The following is a 21,005-nucleotide window of genomic DNA, read 5'->3' on the forward strand; positions in this document are numbered from 1 at the left end:
AATGTCGAGAATGATAACAAGAAATCAAGGGGGAAACAGCACACCTCCACCACCACGACCACCAGCACAAATACTGGCATCGTTACTTCCACTTATCAAAAGCATAAAGAAAAACAAATAGTTTAAAATAAATAAATCAACTTGTAGCTGAAGCCTACTTTGCATATTTAGAAATAAAGGATAAAGATGAAATTTAAGATTGAAGAAATGTATAGGCTATATAATTCTTGACAAATCAAACATACAGAAAATTGAAAGATAAAAGAGGAAAAAGAAATAACGAAGCGATGGGGTGTGAAGGTAGAAATTACTAACAATTTGTAGAAATTTAGATCTTTATAATTTGTTGAACCTTTGTTTATTCAAATAATATGTTTGTGATGGATCATCTATTGGAAAAGTAAGATAATGCTTTCGACAATATCAGAAATTATGTTTACTACACCTCTTATTTGTGATATCGATAATTACCCCGTCATTGAAAATATTAATCTGGTAAGGATTAATTTTACTTCCCCTTTCCTGAAAAAAAATGAAATGGACATCATTTGCTGTTCAAATTATATATAAGTGACACCACTAAACTTCTTTATAACGTGCATTGTCAATATTTTATTCATGCGGTAGGACTTATGCACAATCAACAAACTCGATATGTTAGTACATTTTCAATTATCAAATTTGCTTGATATATTATTTTTTTCATTTAGTAGTAATCCAGTTTATGCTACCAGATTTGCCATATGAGCTCAGCGTGTAGGGATATATACCCATTATCTTTTTGCTGGCAAAAAAGGAGAAACAAAAGAAAGCGTATCGGAAGAAATGATACATTGATTGATATAAATTATTTCTTGCTAATAAAACAAATGAGGAAGAATAAAAAAACGCATTACAGAAAATACATGACATTCACAGAATTTTGTATATTTAAAGGTCATGCGTTTACTCGTTTGATTCGCTCAATCACATTTATCTTTCGTTTTTTTATCTTCCTTACACCCATCATATTTTTTATTTCGCCCTTGCCACATTGACAACATATATTTACTCGTTTGATTCGCTCAATCACATTTATCTTTCGTTTTTTTATCTTCCTTACACCCATCATATTTTTTATTTCGCCCTTGCCACATTGACAACATATATTTTGTTGATGATCAAAATAATATTTAGGTTTCTTTCCGTAACCGATGCAAATTTGATGTTTATTTTTTCCACCAAACTTGGTTCGTAATTTGGTGTTGTTATCAAATTTTGCTTGATTCATTTTTTTCATTTAGTAGTATATGATATCAGATTTGACATATGAGCTCAGCGTGTAGGGGTATTTACCCATCATCTTTTTTGCTGGCAAAAAGGGAAAATCAAAAGAAAGCGGATCATCGGAAGAAATGATACATTGATTAATATGAATTATTTCTCGCTAATAAAACAAATGAGGAAGAATGAAAAAAAAAAACGCATTGCGGAAAATGCATGACATTCACAACTTTGTGAATAAAAGATTACACACATCATACTTTTTATTTCGCCCTTGCCGCATTGACTTTTAAAATTCAATAACTTTGTTATTTGTTATCCGGTTTTGATGAATTTTTCGGTATTTTGCTCAGTGAATCCTGCCCTATTTATAAAACTATAAATACTTTCAGCCCGGACCATCCCTTTAATGATAATAAGAATAAGGTGAAGGAGAAAAATATCGAAAATGATAATAATAATTAAAATAACAATAATGATAAAAATGATAATGATAATAGTCATACTAATAATGATAATAATAATAACAATAATAAATGAATAAATAAACAATGAGTGTGATGATTGCAGTGCGACGAGAGTTGGAAATGACAGCCTTCTTTACTCATATATTCATAACGAGAACAATTTTGTGAGAATGCAAAAAACAAAGTATAAAACCTCCCCCCCCCCAAAAAAAAAAAAAAAATCATCTCCCCCAAACCGTGCACATTTGCAGGCACAAAAAAGCCTCGACACAAGAATACTACCATACCGGCCTGCAAAAGACCCGATCGATAGCTCATGAATATTCATGTAACAATAGCGAATGGGCGAGTAGTACTGGGTGAGGAACATCGTACCGCTCTGTCATTGGTCAATTCCGAGCTGAATGCCTTCGCACACTCGCCTTTGCTCTGCCCATAGAAGTACGTGTATTGCTACACACAACCGTTATATCACACGTTTCTATAGGGGAAATCTTGATTCAGATCGCGGCAATATCCAAAATCAACTCTTCAAAATAATGATGCAAAAATACAATTTTACTCAAAAAATGTCTATGTAAACCACTATTTTTTATATGATAAAATGAATTGTGAATTCCTTGCCAGTATAACAACATAAAAAACACAGAATATGGTGTTGATTTTCTGGCTGTAAAATTGGTTAAACAAAAAAAAGTTACTTGGGCACAAATAGCTGCCACCGGCACGAATGGCCTATGGTCACAAATAGCTGCCAATGGCGCTTAAAGAGTTAACTGACCGAAGTGCTTGCTTTAAACAAACTCAGAACTATGTAAAGTTGGTACCCAAATGCCCGCTTTTCATGGACAAACACAGATGAAAGCCTTACTTTCCTGCCCCTCTTCCCTGCTCTCACAGAACTGTGGAGCGTTGTGGCCCAGTGGATTAGTCTCTGGACTTTGAATCAGGGTCATGGGTTCAAATCCCAGCCATGGCCTAATTTCCTTCAGCAAGAAATTCATCCACTGTGTGCTGCACTCGACCCAGGTGATGTAAATGGGTACCGGTAGGAAGTAATTCCTAAAAAAGCTGTGTGCGCCTTAATCAGTTGCCTAGCTTAGCCGGGGTAATGATAATAGCAGTGCCTTTTTAAAGCGCCATGAGCACCGAAAGGTGGACCTGTGCGCTATATAAGTAGCCACCATTATTATTAGTATTATCATTAATTGCAGCTCATAATGATCGTATGTAGTCAATTTTAAGACTCTGCTACACATCATGTTATTGATGACGATAATCCACTAGCGTTGAAGTCAAATATCGATCAGCACTATAGGAAGTTGATTTGACCTCAAAACTTCATTTGTGAATTTCATGTACCCTCACTTGGTGTATAAAAAGCTGGTCTGCTTTTCAGATTGTCTATTCCCATATGGGCTAAATCCATTCGGTCTATTGATATGGTACAATTGCCGTTTGGTGTTGACTACACTTGGACTGAAACCCAAATAATGTAGCATTACAAGACAGTTGCAATCAATTCGGTGGATTTACATTATGGTGCGCCATCTATTGGTTGCAGCGAACGGGACAATTGTCAAACTTTGCAGTCGACATCACACATAGGCGCAGGCAGCGCACAGTGCTAGTGTACTATAATGTAACTATGATGAAATGCATGTGACAGTAATACACAAAAAAGGGTCTAAATTACGCATAGAAATATGCAGGCCAAGTTCTCTCCCACCTCCTGGACCCCAGTAAACAGCATATCTGGTCGAGCCGACGGCCAGCGCTGAATAATTAGATGCATGCACGCACTTAAGTACTAGCAAGTGCAACAGATGTCGACTTTTTCCCATGAGGCATTGCGAATTTTTGCTTGTCCGCTTCAACCGATAGATTGCGCATCGTATTGTGAATCCACTGAATTACAAGTCAATCTTAGGTCTTAAAATCAATCATATTTCTTGTTATTTGAAAATTTTCACTGAACTGCTGCTCAGCTTTCCATATTTTAAAAGATTTGTGTCATATTTCAGCTATCCATAATTAAAGAAATTTATTTCACTTTCAGCCATAAGATATTTTTGTTGCATTCAGCTATCTGCACTTCAACCACAAATTATATCACATTTTGGGTTAAATCTGTATTCAGAAGATGGGATTGTTTAGATTAACCTTAATCTAACCTTACACTATCATCTAAAGAGCACGTTCTCATTTTCTTCCAGCCTGGGATGTTTGTCAACTTATACCTTGTCTGAATGGGGGTACGTGTGTGGATTTCCAGACATTTGCTGTCTGTCTCTGTCCCACAGGCTATAGTGGTGTCATATGCCAAATTGGTAAGCACTTTCACATTATGAAAATTAAACGAATGAATATAATAATACAAATAAATATGATATAGATATCTCCCTAGTTCTGTTGGATTTTAGTGTTTTTCTGTTTTAAAAATATGTATTACATAACAGAAATGATGGAAATTATAAGAAATAATCTTATAATATGTTAGATATTTTCATCAATAATGCTTTGTTGAGAAATTAAACAAAGTCTTTTTTCATTTCTAAATAATTACTGATAAATGTTTTCAATGGAGCTCTCTTGATAGTTTGATAACATGATTTTGATGAATAAACACATGGGATTGTTTTTTTCTGAACCTTTATTTGTTGTTCATACCTGATTTAGTATTTGTCAGCATAATTTTTATGCATATTGTAAAGTTGTGAATAATTTGTTTTAGGTCCCCATTCCACAGAACGGAGACTGTTGAAAGACTTAAAATTGGTGGGGTCTTACAGCAGTCTTCAAGATCACTAAAATTTGTCATCTGTGTGGGATGGCTCAGAAAGACCCCTCAAAAAACTCTGAAAGACTGATGAATATTTCTTGTCTTAATGGTCTTAGACTAGTCCTATGGAGATCTTTCAATGGTCTTTCAGAGATCTTTTATGCATGCAACAATTGATCTTTCAGAATTCTTTCCATGGACTTTGCCTGGTGTTTCAATGATCTTTGACTGATCTTTCAATGATCTCTCATGAGTTTTACAGTGATCTCCGCAAAAATCTTGAGAGACTGCCGAAAGATCATTGAAAGACTATTAAGACCTTTGAAAGTTCATCCAAGGACCGCTGAAAGACTACTGGAAGACCACTGAAAGACTTTTTCCCTGTAAGACCATTGTAAGACTGTTTTGAACAATTTCAAAAAGTTTTGGAGCCCATGAAGACCACAAAGACCACTGAAAGATTGGTCAGGACTCGTGTAAGGCCTCAAAGTTTCATTGAGAGACCTCTGAAAGATCAACCAGAATCCATGGTCTTTCAGCGGTCTTGTTGTGGAATGGTGGTTTTAATGATATATGAGGAATTAGTTTTATTATATGTATCAGTTGTTATTACATTTTACATGCCATTTCAAAGTATTTACATATTTTTTTTCAATTCCAGTTCCTTCAACTACACCTCCAACTCCTTCATTGACAACAACTCAACCACCATCTACCACTTCACAGCCTTTAACTACCACTCAACCACCTGCTACCACTCTACAGTCAGCAACTACCACTCTGCCAACAGCAACCACTGCACAGCCAGCAACTACCACTCAGCATCCAGCTACCACTACACAGCCAACAACTACCTCTGAACCACAATCAACCACAGTGCGGCAAGGAACCACTAGTCAACTACCAATTATCACCACACAGTTCCGGGATTCTACCACACAACCACTTTCTACCACTCAACCATCTGGTACCCCTACAAAACATGGTACTACCTCTCAACCACCAAGTACTACTGCAGAATTTCTCGGTACAACATTTCAAAGTAGGACAGCCATTACAAGTGATGGTTCCCAAGGGGCAACAACTATTGCTAATCAGTCAACCATATCTCCAAGTACAGAGCAACAACAGGTACTAACAACTATAAGAGCAATGTTGTCAACAACTGGAGCTTTAGGGTACACAACAGATTTCTCAAAAGTTACCACCCAGTTTATACCAGTCTTTACCACATTAGATGATGCAGAAATGTCATCATTTGCTGGGACTGGTGACTATAGCACTGTTGCTGCAGTGACTTCTCTTGCAGCCGGAAGAACTACTGAAGCTGTCATAGGTACAACATATGTAGGGAGACCAACCACTCAAGAAGCTGACAGCACTACAATCTCTGAAGAAAGGAGTACTGTGATAGAACAGACCACTTCCGGGGTGACTAATGCACCGGAAGAAAGGAGTACTGTAATAGAGCAGACCACTTCTAAGGCAACTACTGCACCAGAAGAAAGGAGTACTGTGAGAGAACAGACCACTTCTAAGGCAACTACTGCACCTGAAGAAAGGAGTACTGTGATAGAGCAGACCACTTCTAAGGCAACTACTGCACCTGAAGAAAGGAGTACTGTGAGAGAACAGACCACTTCCGGGGTGACTACTGCACCTGAAGAAAGGAGTACTGTGATAGAGCAGACCACGTCTAAGGCAACTACTGCAGCTGAAGAAAGGAGTACTGTGAGAGAACAGACCACTTCTAGGGTGACAACTTTACCTGTAAAAAGGAGTACTGTGATAGAGCAGACCACTTCTAAGGCAACTACTGCAGCTGAAGAAAGGAGTACTGTGATAGAGCAGACCACTTCTAGGGTGACAACTTTACCTGTAGAAAGGAGTACTGTAATGGAACAGACCACTTCTAAGGCAACTACTGCACCTGAAGAAAGGAGTACTGTGAGAGAACAGACCACTTCTAGGGTGACTACTGCACCTGAAGAAAGGAGTACTGTGATAGAGCAGACCACTTCTAAGGCAACTACTGCACCTGAAGAAAGGAGTACTGTGATAGAGCAGACCACTTCTAAGGCAACTACTGCACCTGAAGAAAGGAGTACTGTAAGAAAACAGACCACTTCCGGGGTGACTAATGCACCGGAAGAAAGGAGTACTGAAATTGAGCAAACCACTTCTAGGGTGACAACTGCACCTGAAGAAAGGAGTACTGTGATAGAGCAGACCACTTCTAAGGCAACTACTGCACCTGAAGAAAGGAGTACTGTAAGAGAACAGACCACTTCCGGGGTGACTAATGCACCGGAAGAAAGGAGTACTGTAATAGAGCAGACCACTTCTAGGGCAACAACTGCATCTGAAGAAAAGAGTACTGTAATAGAACAGATTACTTCCAGGGTGACAACTGCACCTGAAGAAAGGAGTACTGTAATCGAGCAGACCACTTCTAGGGTGACAACTTTACCTGTAGAAAGGAGTACTCTAATTGAGCAGACCACTTCTAGATTGACTACTGCAGCTGAAGAGAGGAGTACTGAAATTGAGCAGACCACTTCTAGGGCAACAACTGCATCTGAAGAAAAGAGTACTGTAATAGAACAGACCACTTCCAGGGTGACTAATGCACCGGAAGAAAGGAGTACTGTAATTGAGCAGACCACTTCTAGGGTGACTACTGCACCTGAAGAAAGGAGTACTGTAATTGAGCAGACCACTTCTAGATTGACTACTGCACCTGAAGAGAGGAGTACTGAAATTGAGCAGACCACTTCTAGGGCAACAACTGCATCTGAAGAAAGGAGTACTGTAATAGAGCAGACCACTTCCGGGATGACTACTGCACCTGAAGAAAGGAGTAGTCTAATTGAGCAGACCACTTCTAGGGTGACTACTGCACCTGAAGAAATGAGTACTGAAATTGAGCAAACCACTTCTAGGGTGACTACTGCACCTGAAGAAAGGAGTACTGAAATTGAGCAGACCACTTCTAGGGTGACTACTGCACCTGAAGAAAGGAGTACTGAAATTGAGCAGACCACTTCTAGGGTGACTACTGCACCTGAAGAAAGGAGTACTGTAATTGAACAGACCACTTCTAGGGTGACTACTGCACCTGAAGAAAGGAGTACTGAAATTGAGCAGACCACTTCTAGGGTGACTACTGCACCTGAAGAAAGGAGTACTGTAATAGAGCAGACCACTTCTAAGGCAACTACTGCACCTGAAAAAAGGAGTACTGTAATTGAGCAGACCACTTCTAGGGTGACAACTTTACCTAAAGAAAGGAGTACTCTAATTGTGCAGACCACTTCTAGATTGACTACTGCACCTGAACAAAGGAGCACTGAAATTGAGCAGACCACTTCTAGGGTGACTACTGCACTTGAAGAAAAGAGTACTATAATAGAACAGACAACTTCCATGGTGACTACTGCACCAGAAGAAAGGAGTACTGAAATTGAGCAAACTGCTTCAAGGGTGACGTCTTTACCCGAAGAAAGGAGTACTGTAATCGAGCAGACCATTTCTAAGACGACTTCTGCACCTGAAGAAGGAAGTACTGAAATTGAGGAGACTACTTCTAGGATGACTACTGTACCTGTGGAAAGGAGCACTGTAATAGAGCAAACCACTTCTAGGGCAACTACAGAATCTCCAAAATTTACAGGGACTCCTGATGTTGAAACTGGAGGAACAGAAGCTACTACAGCATCAGTTAGTGATCAGACTACTTCAGGGACAACTATTCTACATGGACAAGGAAGTACAGTGATTATACATACTACAGAATTCCAAGAAATATCAACTGAATTTACAAAGACAACTGATGATGAAACAGTTGAAGCCACTGAAGCAGCTGGAACCACAGCTTTTGATGAATTAACAACAGAATCCCCAGAAGTGACATCTTCTATAAGGACAGTTGACGTTGAAACTGCAGAAGCCACTAAACCAGATAGAACAACTGGTCTTGCTGACATAACTGAATTTACAAGGACAACTGAATTGTCAGGATCAACTGATGTTGAAACAGAAGAAGCTACTGAACCAGCCAGAACAACAGGTTCCATTGAGGTAACAACAGAATCTCCGGAAGTTACAACTAGTGTTAGGACTGGAGAAGCTACTGAGGCTGTCAGAACAACAGGTTTTATTGAAGTAACAACAGACTCACCAGAAATAATAACTAATGTTGAAACAGAAGAAACTACCAAGCTTGCTAGAACAACAGGTTCTGTTGAATTTACAACAAAATCTAAAGAAATGACAACAAGAGTTGAAACTGAAGAAGCCACTGAAGCTACTGAATATGCTAGAACAACAGGTTTTGTTGATGTAACATCTGAACTCCCAGATATGGCAACTGCCTTGACAGGAGCAACTGATGCTGACACTGTAGAAACTACTGAACCAGCTAGAACAGGTTCCACTGAGGTAACAACAGAAGCTCAAGAATATTCAACTGGTGTCAAATCTGAAAAAGCTACTGAGCCTACAAGAACAATGGGTTTTGTCAAGGTAACAACAGAATCTCTAGAAATCACAACTGGTGTTGAAACTGAAGAAGCTACCGAGCCTGTAAGAACAACAGGGTCTTTTGAGCTAACAACTAAATTTCCACAAATTACAACTGCAATTGAAACTGAAGAAGTTACTGAGGCTGTCAGAACAACAAGTTTTGTTGAAATAACCACAGACTCCCCCAAAGTGTCAACTGTTGAAATTACACCTAGTATTGGAACTGAAGAAGCTACTGAACGAGCTAGAACAACAGGTTCTGTTGAGTTTACGACAGACTCCCTGCAAATGACAACTGAATTTTCAGAAACAACTGATATTGAAACTGAAGAAGTTACTGAACCAGCCACAACAGGTTTTGATGAAGTAACAACAGGTTTTGATGAATTAACAACAGAATCTCCAGAAGTTACAACTGTAGTTGAAACAGAAAAAGCTACTGAAGTAGCTAGAACAACAGGTTTTGATGAATTTACAACAGACTCCCTGCAAATGACAACTGAATTTTCAGGAACAACTGATATTGAAACTGAAGAAGTTACTGAACCAGCCACAACAGGTTTTGATGAGGTAACAACAGAATCTCCAGAAGTTACAACTGCAGTTGAAACAGAAAAAGCTACTGAAGTAGCTAGAACAACAGGTTTTGATGAATTTACAACAGACTCCCTGCAAATGACAACTGAATTTTCAGGAACAACTGATATTAAAACTATAGAAGGAACTAAATCAGCCACAACAGGTTTTGATGAGGTAACAACAGAATCTTCAGAAGTTACAACAAATGTTGAAACAGAAAAAGCTACTGGAGCAGCTAGAACAACAGGTTTTGATGAATTAACCGACTCCCCACAAATGACAACTGAGTTTTCTGGAACAACTGATATTGAAACTGAAGAAATAACTGAACCAGCCACAACAGGTTTTGATGAAATAACAACAGAATCTCCAGAAGTTACAACTGTAGTTGAAACAGAAGAAGCTACTAAAGCAGCTAGAACAACAGGTTTTGATGAAATAACAACAGACTCCCTACAAATGACAACTGAGTTTTCAGGAACAACCGATATTGAAACTGAAGAATTAACTGAAATAGCCACAACAGGTTTTGATGAAATAACGACAAAATATCCAGAAGTTACAACAAATGTTGAAACAGAAGAAGCTACTGGAGCAGCTAGAACAACGGGTTTTGATGAATTAACTGACTCCCCACAAATGACAACTGAGTTTTCAGGAACAACTGATATTGAAACTGAAGAAGTAACTGAACCAGTCACAACAGGTTTTGATGAAATAACAACAGAATCTTCAGAAGCTACAACTGCATTTGAAACAGAAGAAGCTACTGAAGCAGCTATTACAACAGGGTTTTTTGAATTAACAACAGACTCCCCACAAATGACAACTGAGTTTTCAGGAACAACTGATAATGAAACTGAAGAAGTAACTGAACCAGCCACAACAGGTTTTGATGAAATAACGACAGAATCTCCAGAAGCTACAACTGCAGTTGAAACAGAAGAAGCTACTGAAGCAGCTATAACAACAGGTTTTGATGAATTAACGACAGACTCCCCACAAATGACAACTGAGTTTTCAGGAACAACTGATATTGAAACTGAAGAAGTAACTGAACCAGCCACAACAGGTTTTGATGAGGAAACAACAGGTTTTGATGAAGTAACAACAGAATCTCCAGAAGTTACAACTGCAGTTGAAACAGAAGAAGCTACTAAAGCAGCTAGAACAACAGGTTTTGATGAATTAACAACAGAATCGCAAGACATTACAACTGCAGTTGAAACTGAAGAAGCTACTGGGACTGTCAGAACAACAGATTTTGATGAATTAACAACAGACTCCCCGCAAATGACAACTGAGATTTCAGGAACAACTGATGTTGAAACTGAAGAGGTTACTGAACTATCCACAACAAGTTTTGATGAAGTAACAACAGGTTTTAATGAGGTAACAACAGAATCTCCAGACGTTACAACTGCAGTTGAAACAGAAGAAGCTACTGAAGCAGCTAGAACAACAGGTTTTGATAAATTAACAACACACTCCCTGCAAATGACATCTGAGTTTTCAGGAACAACCGATATTAAAACTGAAGAAGTAACTCAACCAGCCACAACAGGTTTTGATGAGGTAACAACAGAATCTCCAGAAGTTTCAACAAATGTTGAAACAGAAGTAGCTACTGAAGCAGCTAGAACAACAGGTTTTGATGAATTTACAACAGGCTCCCGACAAATGACATCTGAGTTTTCAGGAACAACCGATATTGAAACTGAAGAAGTAACTGAACCAGCCACAACAGGTTTTGATGAGGAAACAACAGGTTATGATGAAGTAACGACAGAATCTCAAGACATTACAACTGCAGTTGAAACTGAAGAAGCTACTGAGACTGTCAGAACAACAGATTTTGATGAATTAACAACAGAATTTCAAGACATTGCAACTTCAGTTGAAACTGAAGAAACTACTGAGACTGTCAGAACAACAGATTTTGATGAATTAACAACAGACTCCCTGCAAATGACAACTGAGATTTCAGGAACAACTGATATTGAAACTGAACTAGCCACAACAGGTTTTGATGAAGTAACAACAGGTTTTGATGAGGTAACAACAGAATCTCCAGAAGTTACAACTGCAGTTGAAACAGAAGAAGCTACTGAAGCAGCTAGAACAACAGGTTTTGATGAATTTACAACAGACTCCGCACAAATGACATCTGAGTTTTCAGGAACAACCGATATTGAAACTGAAGAAGTAACTGAACCAGCCACAACAGGTTTTGATGAGGAAACAACAGGTTTTGATGAAGTAACAACAGAGTCTCAAGACATTACAACTGCAGTTGAAACTGAAGAAGCTACTGAGACTGTCAGAACAACAGATTTTGATGAAGTAACAACAGAATTTCAAGACATTGCAACTTCAGTTGAAACTGAAGAAGCTACTGAGACTGTCAGAACAACAGATTTTGATGAATTAACAACATACTCCATGCAAATGACAACTGAGATTTCAGGAACAACTGATGTTGAAACTGAACTAGCCACAACAGGTTTTGATGAAGTAACAACAGGTTTTGATGAGGTAACAACAGAATCTCCAGAAGTTACAACTGCAGTTGAAACAGAAGAAGCTACTGAAGCAGCTAGAACAACAGGTTTTGATGAATTTACAACAGACTCCCGACAAATGACATCTGAGTTTTCAGGAACAACCAATATTAAAACTGAAGAAGTAACTCAACCAGCCACAACAGGTTTTGATGAGGTAACAACAGAATCTCCAGAAGTTACAACTGGAGTTGAAACAGAAGAAGCTACTGAAGCAGCTAGAACAACAGGTTTTGATGAATTTACAACAGGCTCCCGACAAATGACATCTGAGTTTTCAGGAACAACCGATATTGAAACTGAAGAAGTAACTGAACCAGCCACAACAGGTTTTGATGAGGTAACAACAGAATCTCCAGAAGTTACAACTGCAGTTGAAACAGAAGAAGCTACTGAAGCAGCTAGAACAACAGGTTTTGATGAATTTACAACAGACTCCCGACAAATGACATCTGAGTTTTCAGGAACAACCAATATTAAAACTGAAGAAGTAACTCAACCAGCCACAACAGGTTTTGATGAGGTAACAACAGAATCTCCAGAAGTTACAACTGGAGTTGAAACAGAAGAAGCTACTGAAGCAGCTAGAACAACAGGTTTTGATGAATTTACAACAGGCTCCCGACAAATGACATCTGAGTTTTCAGGAACAACCGATATTGAAACTGAAGAAGTAACTGAACCAGCCACAACAGGTTTTGATGAGGTAACAACAGAATCTCCAGAAGTTACAACTGGAGTTGAAACAGAAGAAGCTACTGAAGCAGCTAGAACAACAGGTTTTGATGAATTTACAACAGGCTCCCGACAAATGACATCTGAGTTTTCAGGAACAACCGATATTGAAACTGAAGAAGTAACTGAACCAGCCACAACAGGTTTTGATGAGGTAACAACAGAATCTCCAGAAGTTACAACTGGAGTTGAAACAGAAGAAGCTACTGAAGCAGCTAGAACAACAGGTTTTGATGAATTTACAACAGGCTCCCGACAAATGACATCTGAGTTTTCAGGAACAACCGATATTGAAACTGAAGAAGTAACTGAACCAGCCACAACAGGTTTTGATGAGGTAACAACAGAATCTCCAGAAGTTACAAATGTTGAAACAGAAGAAGCAACTGAACCTTCTAGAACAACAGGTTATGTTGAGGTAACAACAATGTCTCCAGAAGTGACAAGTGATTTTAAAACTGAATCTGCTAAAACAACTGGTTTTGATGAGATAACAACATCAACCACAGAATTAAGTGGAACAACAGATTTTGATGAAATGACAAAAACCCAAGAATTGACAAGGAAAGTAACAGATGATGTCACAGAAACACCAAGGACCACTTCCTTTGTCACTGTAACATCAGAGTCGGCAGCATCTACCCCTTTTGAGGAAGTTACATCACAATTCCGTTATTCAACGGAAGTTACTGCGACAGTAAGATCCACTACTTTTGTTGATAGAGTAATCACAAAATCTGAACAAATGACAGGATTTACAGAGACAGCTGGTATTACTGCCACAAAAGATGTTACTGAAATTATGACAACTGTTGAGACAGAGCTGACAAAAGTAAGTTCTTCCTCTGAGGGGCCTGCACCATCTACAGATGTGACTGTTGATCCCACAATAACAGTTGTTTTTACTGAAGAACCTTTAACCATCACTCAAGATGAAAATGTCACGACAGAGAAGTTACTTACTACAATACAGATAATCTCTTCATCTGACGGGCCCCAAAGATCTACAAGTGCTCCTGTAGCTACCACTGGAGGTGCAGTTTCCTCTACTGAATCTTTGAGCACCCCTGGATTAGAAAATACTACCACTGAGAAAATTGGGACTACACTGATAAACTCTGCAACTGATAGATCAGGGGGATCGTCAGAACCTCCTGTAGCTTCCACAGAAACTGCTTCAACAAGTCAAACAAATACTGTAACTGAGGAACCAGTTGAATCTACAGTAGCTTCTGTATCTTTTACCGGGGAAGTTTATGGAACCACCCAGGGAGAAATAGTTACTTCAAGGCAAACAACTCTTTCAACTGAGGAACAAGCAGATACTTCTACAGAAATGCCTTCATCTGGGGAACCAGCTAGAACTACTGTGCTGTTTGTAGCTTCTACCATGGAACTAGAACGTACAACCAGAAGTGAAAATACTACAACCATAGAGACACTTTCAAGTAGGCAGACAGCCCCTGCCACTGAGGAATTAACAGTATCTACACAAGCTCTTTCATCTGAGGGATCAGTTAAGTCTACACTTGTTACAGCAGGTTCTACACAACCTGTGTCCTCGACACAGGAAACGGAAGGAATCACCCAAGGTACAAATACTACCAAAGAGACAGTTTCAACTAGACAAACAGTCCGCGCCACTGAGGAACCAGTAGGTTCTACAGACACTCCATCATCCGAGGGACCAATTAGATCTACAATTGTTATTCCATCTTCTACACACAGTGGGGCCTCTAGTCAGCAACCAGAAATGACCACTGGAGGTCAAAGAGGTACAACAGAAGATAAAGTTTCCTCTAGAATTCCTTCCACCCAGAGCACCTTGGGCTCCACAGATTCTCCCAAGGCTACTTCAAGAATTATTGCTTCTACAGCAGAAGATAAAAGCACAACTCATACTTCTACGAATGCTCCACTATCTGAGGGACCAGTAGGTTCTACGGACGTTCCATCATCTGAGGAACCAATTAGATCTACAATTGTTACTCCAGCTTCTACACACAGTGGGGCCTCTAGTCAGCAACCAGAAATGACCACTGTAGGTCAAAGAATTACAACAGAAGATAAAGTTTCCTCTAGAATTCCTTCCACCCAGAGCACCTTGGGCTCCACAGATTCTCCTAAGGCTACTTCAAGAGTTATTGCTTCTACAGCAGAAGATAAAGGCACAACTCAAACTTCCACGAATGCTCCACCATCTGAGGGACCAGTAGGTTCTACGAACATTCCATCATCTGGGGAACCAAATAAATCTACAATTGTTACTACTGCTTCGACTGAACGCAAGGCCTCTACTCAACAGCCTGTTGGAACCACCAGAGGTGAAAGAGTTACCACAGAAGCAACAGGTTCCACAGATACTCCTAACGCTACTTCAATATTTATTGCTACTACAAGAGAAGATAGAGACACAACTCAAGCTGAGACTGTAAGTACCAAGGAAATGGTTACAACGAGACAAACAAAACCAGCAACCGACAGTCCATCACGCTCAACACCACCTGCAGTGACCAGTGGACCATTGACAGCTTCTCCTTCCGTCCCCACTTCAGATATGATGAATATGACCAATGCAACAACTCCATCATCTGCACCATGTAAGTGTGAACGTTTTGCATTTCCTCCTATCATGGGGAGGTTATAATTTGTTTACATTATGATATCAGGTATACATTATATTTAATGACAACTTGTTTTATATTCAGATTCTAGTGCTGACTATAATATTGAAAAAGAGATGTTGCAAAGATTGTCACTACATAATCTTATTGAATAACATTTCATAATAACAATGTCATATATTTCTAATAACCATTTTTCATAAATTAAATATAAAACATAAAAACATGAACAAAAAAGGAGAGAAATGGAAAGTGAGAATATATGGAGAGATAGGGAAAATCAAAACAAATGAGAAAAGTTGTGTTTTCAATGACAATATGACAATCATTTAGAGTGGGAAAGCTTCTTGTATTTTTTGGTAAGAAGTTCAAGGTTCTTGGACAGCAACCAAAAAAAAATACCCTTCATTTACTTGTTCATGGGATCATCATTCTTCTGTTGACAAGACTTTACCTAATTCTTTAAAGAACATCTCACATAATTGCATTGCTGATAGGGTAATATAAAGCATGACTAGAAAAGAAATTATCAACATTGCTGTTAAACAGTGATGTTCTTTGTATTTCATTTCACCATCTGAAAAAAGAAGCCTTTCTGTAAAGATGATCCAATTCCTATTTTTTTTCTTAAATATTCCTGGTGCTGGGAAATGTTTCATATAGACTTTTTTCAATCGACTTTACAAGCCACTGGTGACCCCTACCGTTCTTTGCTCATAAGTTATGAAAACCTTTATGAAACCCACCTGAATACATAGGAGGTTTTTAACCCTTTCACTCCTCATAATGTGTTTAGACACTGACATCGAGTTTATGTTTAATGTAAATTTAATTTTTACTTGAAATATTAGTTTGATGGTGCTATGGATCCTACTAATGTCAGAGATTCACCTTTCTCTTTCCTATCAGACTTCACAGATTCTTCTTAATCTATCCTACTTTTGTTGACAGATAATGAAATAGTAACAGGGACTGCTACACTTCTAGAATTGAATGGAGCTGAAGCTTTTGTATCAGGGCCGCTTCAAGATCCTACGAGTCCCATCTTCCTCAACTTTCAAGCTTCACTTTGTAATGCCGTAAGTCACCAAGATTATTGATTATTAAAGAATTCTACATTGCCAAGAAGTTGGTTTTATTAAATGCAGAAAATGAAATGAAAATTTTAACGAAAGCTTGACATGGATCTATTGAAAGATGACAGAGTTATGTATTTCCAAAGTTTTGATTCTGTGATGTTATTTGTAAGTAATTGCCCCATAAATCATGTCATATAGCATATAGTGTACAAATACATATTATTTTTTATTCTCATAGTAGCATTTCTGCCTATGCAATAAGATATACAATGTTTTCTTTCTATTTCTAGCTATTAGAATATTTTCAAGACTTATCTATCAGTACAGACGGGATTGAATGCAGCGTGACTAACCTCGTCAGTGGTAGTATCATTGCATCCGTAGAGTTTAATGTGACAGCTTTCAGTCAACAGGGGGCGCTGGTCACTGCAGAGAGTATCTACAATTCCCAGTTTATGACTGAAACGTTCCTGATTGATTCGCGCAGCAGGAATGTCTATACATTTGAAAGCTTTATTGTGAATGGTGAGTAATGTTGCCACTTTCAGTCTGCTTAATTTGAAATATTCAAAGGAAATAATACAGTCCGACCTCTCTTATCTGGCCTCAGATGCAGTGAATACTGTTTGTGTACGCCCACTTTAATAGATTACTTGTAGCTACCATAGGGGAGACAGCTGCGTGTATTTAATATTGGGTCTCCCAGATCTGGATAAGTCCCTTATCCGGATTTGTGTGGTCCCAACGTGTCCGGATAAGAGAGGTCGGACTGTAATAATGATAATGCAGTTCTTGTATAGCGCATATCACTTTATGTCATAATGTCCCTGTGCACTTCCAAAGGACTTGATATTATTCCCAGGCTTTTTATAGCGTGGTGGCATTTTAAGGAATAAAATCCTGCCATTTACTCATTCGTCTCACCTGGGTTGAGTGCAGCACAGTGTGGATGAATTTCTTGCTGATGGAAATTACGCCATGGCTGGGATTCGAACCCACGACCATCTGTTTCAAAGTTATAAGACTAATCCACTAGGGGCCACAATGCTCCACAAACTAGTATCAAGACAAGTTACAGCAGAGTAATTTTTTAAGCAACAACAGAGGAAGCACCTGTTTCCTTTTGAAAGACTTCTCTAAAGCAGGAATTTCTGGAAAGAGAAATTAAAAATACATTTACCTCTACCAAGGAGCAAAAAGTTTAGGGAAAGTGTTGGAATTGTCTTTTGACAAGTACTTGAGGTCATATCTTGGAGGATTTGTTGATTATTTTATTCATTTGTGTTTTTCATCTATTACTTGAACACCTCTTTATGTAATGGAGACACATATGCAATAAACAAAACAACCCCTTTCTTATTGTAGGTTTATTTGTTTTTTCCTCATCTCCAGGTATTGATGTATGTGGGCTGGAAGCACCCTGTCTGAATGGAGCAACTTGTAGTGGATCTGGCTACAATTCATTTACTTGCTCGTAAGTGATAGGGTACTACTAAATGAAATTTGTCATCTCTGGGGCCTGTTGGAGGAAGACAGATATATCAAGTACCTAATATGCATATTCTATTGGTTAATAATCAAATTACATTTCATTTTTCAGAGCTGTATCGGTCACAACTCTTTTTGCGATGGGCCTTAGATCAGTTATTAGTCCTAGAACATTTCAGTGAAGCTCCCTGATTTGATTGGCTGAGAAGTGTTGTTTCTATGGTAACTAAGTAAATAACAGATTCATGATGATAATTACTTAACAAAGGCTGACATTACTGACATCTTGTCACTCAATGGAAAAAACAAAAAAACAAAAGAAGTGCATAGTTTTAATGGACCAAGAAGAATTGTTACTGCTGTAACTGTTGGTAAATAACAGACGTGTTTGTGATGATATTGAGAAATGATGCAGAGTGATTATAAATATATATTGATACACTATTCTTGCCATGTATCATAAAGGTTTGCGATGGCTTGCAAATATGAATGAACAACCCTGATTGGTTCCTCGTCAAGTGTTTTGAATAAAAGACAAAGTTACCAAGGTCTTGATTGGTCAATGTCATTTAACCATTATTTTCAAACCTTTTTGTTGTGGAGCCCAGATGTAGAACTGATGGCAATTGATGCTTTCGGACAATCTTTGTCTGAACATGTAGCTAAATGTTCCTACCTTTTACTCGCATTTCATAGAATGTCACTGCTTAGCAAATTGTAATTGTAATTAGTCTGTGGTGTGTGTACTTCGGAGACACTTTCCCTATTTCTCTACGTCATGAATGCAACCGCACAAGAAGAATGATTAGAAATAGAAAATGTAATGAAAGAAATTATAATTTCTCTGTTTCATTTTTCCCCCAAAATATTTATAGGTGTCCAGATGGATGGACCGGTGATACTTGTGCAGATGGTAAGATGTTATTTTGATTGTGGATACATATCTCCTATTGAGATTTCATTCCCCCCATTACTACTTTCTTACAATTGTTATGATTCCTTAACTCCTTAACCTTTTTTGGTATTTTTTTATGGTGATAGTTTTTATTTTAATCTACTCTAACATAATATATTTCAGAGTATTATGGTAATGTAACTTGGTGATTAAAAGTAATGTTTTAACATGTGAAATTATATTATATCAGTTTGTGCATGTTTCACATAATACTGCCATATATGATATATCCTTTTTAGCAAAAAGTTGAATGTTTTTGTTTCAATTCTTAATTTGTATCTTTGTAATAGCCTGTCTCTTTATTTCTAACAAAGAAATGTAAAATTGAATATTTCATCAGTACACCTACCCAACCTCTCCTATCAATATAGAATTCCTCATCATACTGGAAATCACAGACACGACCGACACCACAGTTTCCATAGCATGGGACTTCCTTGAGGACGATGACCTTGTGGCCTTCGTCTTTGAGTATAGGAAGTCTGGAGAGGACGATTGGGCGTTGACAGTTCTGGTCAGTAGTGCCATCAGAGAGTTCACAATCACCGATCTCGACCCAAGCACGCTCTACTTTGTCCGGCTTTTGGGCTTTTTCACCGGGGAAACCAAAGTGATCTCAACGCAGAAGGCGGTTATCACATTGGAATGTAAGCAGTAGTTTTGATCATTATATTTTACTGATTGTGAATATGTGTTTAAGTTATCAACATCTGGTAGTCTTGTCACAACATTTCTATCTAATTTTACATTTCTCTACAGTACTTCACCCACTGGCATAAATCCATGCATCACACTTATTGTTCAGGGGGGGGGGGGGTGATCTGTGATTCCATCCCCCCTGAACAATAGGTGTGACGCAAGGATTAATGCCAGTGACTTCATCAAAATTTAAAAGTCAAAAGGAATATCTTTCTACTCCCTTTATATATTTTGTGTGTCTCTGTGTGTTTCTTTCTCTCTCTGTATCTTCCTCTCTGTGTCTCTTTCACTCACTCTTTTGCCTTTGTATTTTTCACCTTCTTTAGTTTCAAGTGACCAATGTTGTATTGGTATGTGAATAGGAATAAAGGATTCAGACATTCAGAAAAATAAAAGGCGTAATCATAAGTAATGTAATAGTTTGTACTTGTACCTCCAAGTCTCATGCACCTTTCGAGATCAATTTTTTGATGCATGGATATGTGGTTACAGAGTTGCACTTGACTCATCTACGTCAGACAAAAACAATCGCTCAATAATGCAATTTTGTGTACAATCAAATACAACTTGAGACTTTATTCCTTTAATTGCATTTATAATTGGATCGTTAGATGGGAGAAAATTAGGTCAAAATGTGGCATGGAGTCAGGTTGTTTATGGGCATATAATTTTATTCTATTATTTTCATTTGGACTGTAACCAGTGAATTAAATTCATCTATTATGGACATTGTTTATTATTTTGTCATTTTAGCGGCTGAGCCAGATACTGGTGGATCTTTACAACCTCAGGGATTGTCGAATGCTGTTCTTATTTGGATCCTTGTGTTTGTCGCCCTCGTTGCTTTTGTTCTTTTCATCTTTGTTGTGGTGATGGTTTATCGTCGACGTAAAGACTCGGTAACGCTCCCGTTCAGGGACTCTAAGGGGCGATTTGCAGTCGGAGTAAGAGTAAGTGAAGATTTTTATCTTTTTTGCTTTTTGCTTGATGAAAATGTTTGCATTAAGTATGAGCTGTTCTTGTTTCTTTTGTTTTTGAGAATTCATTATGTTTCTTGTGGCAATTACATGTTTGACCTCTTGTAATCATCTGTAGGATCGATATTCTGTTTGTCCTGTTTTGTGGTGTTAGATATTCCAATTCCATAACGACTGCCCTCCAAGCTTTCATACATGTATGGTCAATAATACTTGTACCATATCTTCTTTTGTTGTGTCATAGATTTCCAGGTCTCCTACAAATTTTTCCA

At 38.2% G+C, this 21,005-nt stretch overlaps 1 protein-coding gene across 15 annotated transcripts in view; it reads left to right on the top strand.

Annotated features, from left to right (window-relative positions):
- LOC121423627 (mucin-17-like) overlaps positions 1 to 21,005 on the top strand; it is a 79,930-nt gene that overhangs the window by 25,739 nt on the left and 33,186 nt on the right. The window contains exons 7-16 of one of the 15 annotated variants that reach the window (XM_041619032.1): positions 3,947 to 4,060; positions 5,174 to 10,504; positions 10,688 to 10,719; positions 12,517 to 15,511; positions 16,487 to 16,614; positions 16,905 to 17,139; positions 18,007 to 18,088; positions 18,978 to 19,015; positions 19,429 to 19,704; positions 20,510 to 20,706. In XM_041619032.1, coding sequence (XP_041474966.1) covers positions 3,947 to 4,060; positions 5,174 to 10,504; positions 10,688 to 10,719; positions 12,517 to 15,511; positions 16,487 to 16,614; positions 16,905 to 17,139; positions 18,007 to 18,088; positions 18,978 to 19,015; positions 19,429 to 19,704; positions 20,510 to 20,706 — 9,428 coding nt within the window. Of the gene's footprint in view, positions 1 to 3,946; positions 4,061 to 5,173; positions 15,512 to 16,486; positions 16,615 to 16,904; positions 17,140 to 18,006; positions 18,089 to 18,977; positions 19,016 to 19,428; positions 19,705 to 20,509; positions 20,707 to 21,005 lie in introns of all 15 variants that reach the window. The other 14 variants (XM_041619030.1, XM_041619020.1, XM_041619026.1 and 11 more) reach the window with 14 other exon arrangements.

The sequence above is a fragment of the Lytechinus variegatus genome, chromosome 11 (genome assembly GCF_018143015.1).
Source record: "Lytechinus variegatus isolate NC3 chromosome 11, Lvar_3.0, whole genome shotgun sequence".
NCBI lineage: Eukaryota > Metazoa > Echinodermata > Echinoidea > Temnopleuroida > Toxopneustidae > Lytechinus > Lytechinus variegatus.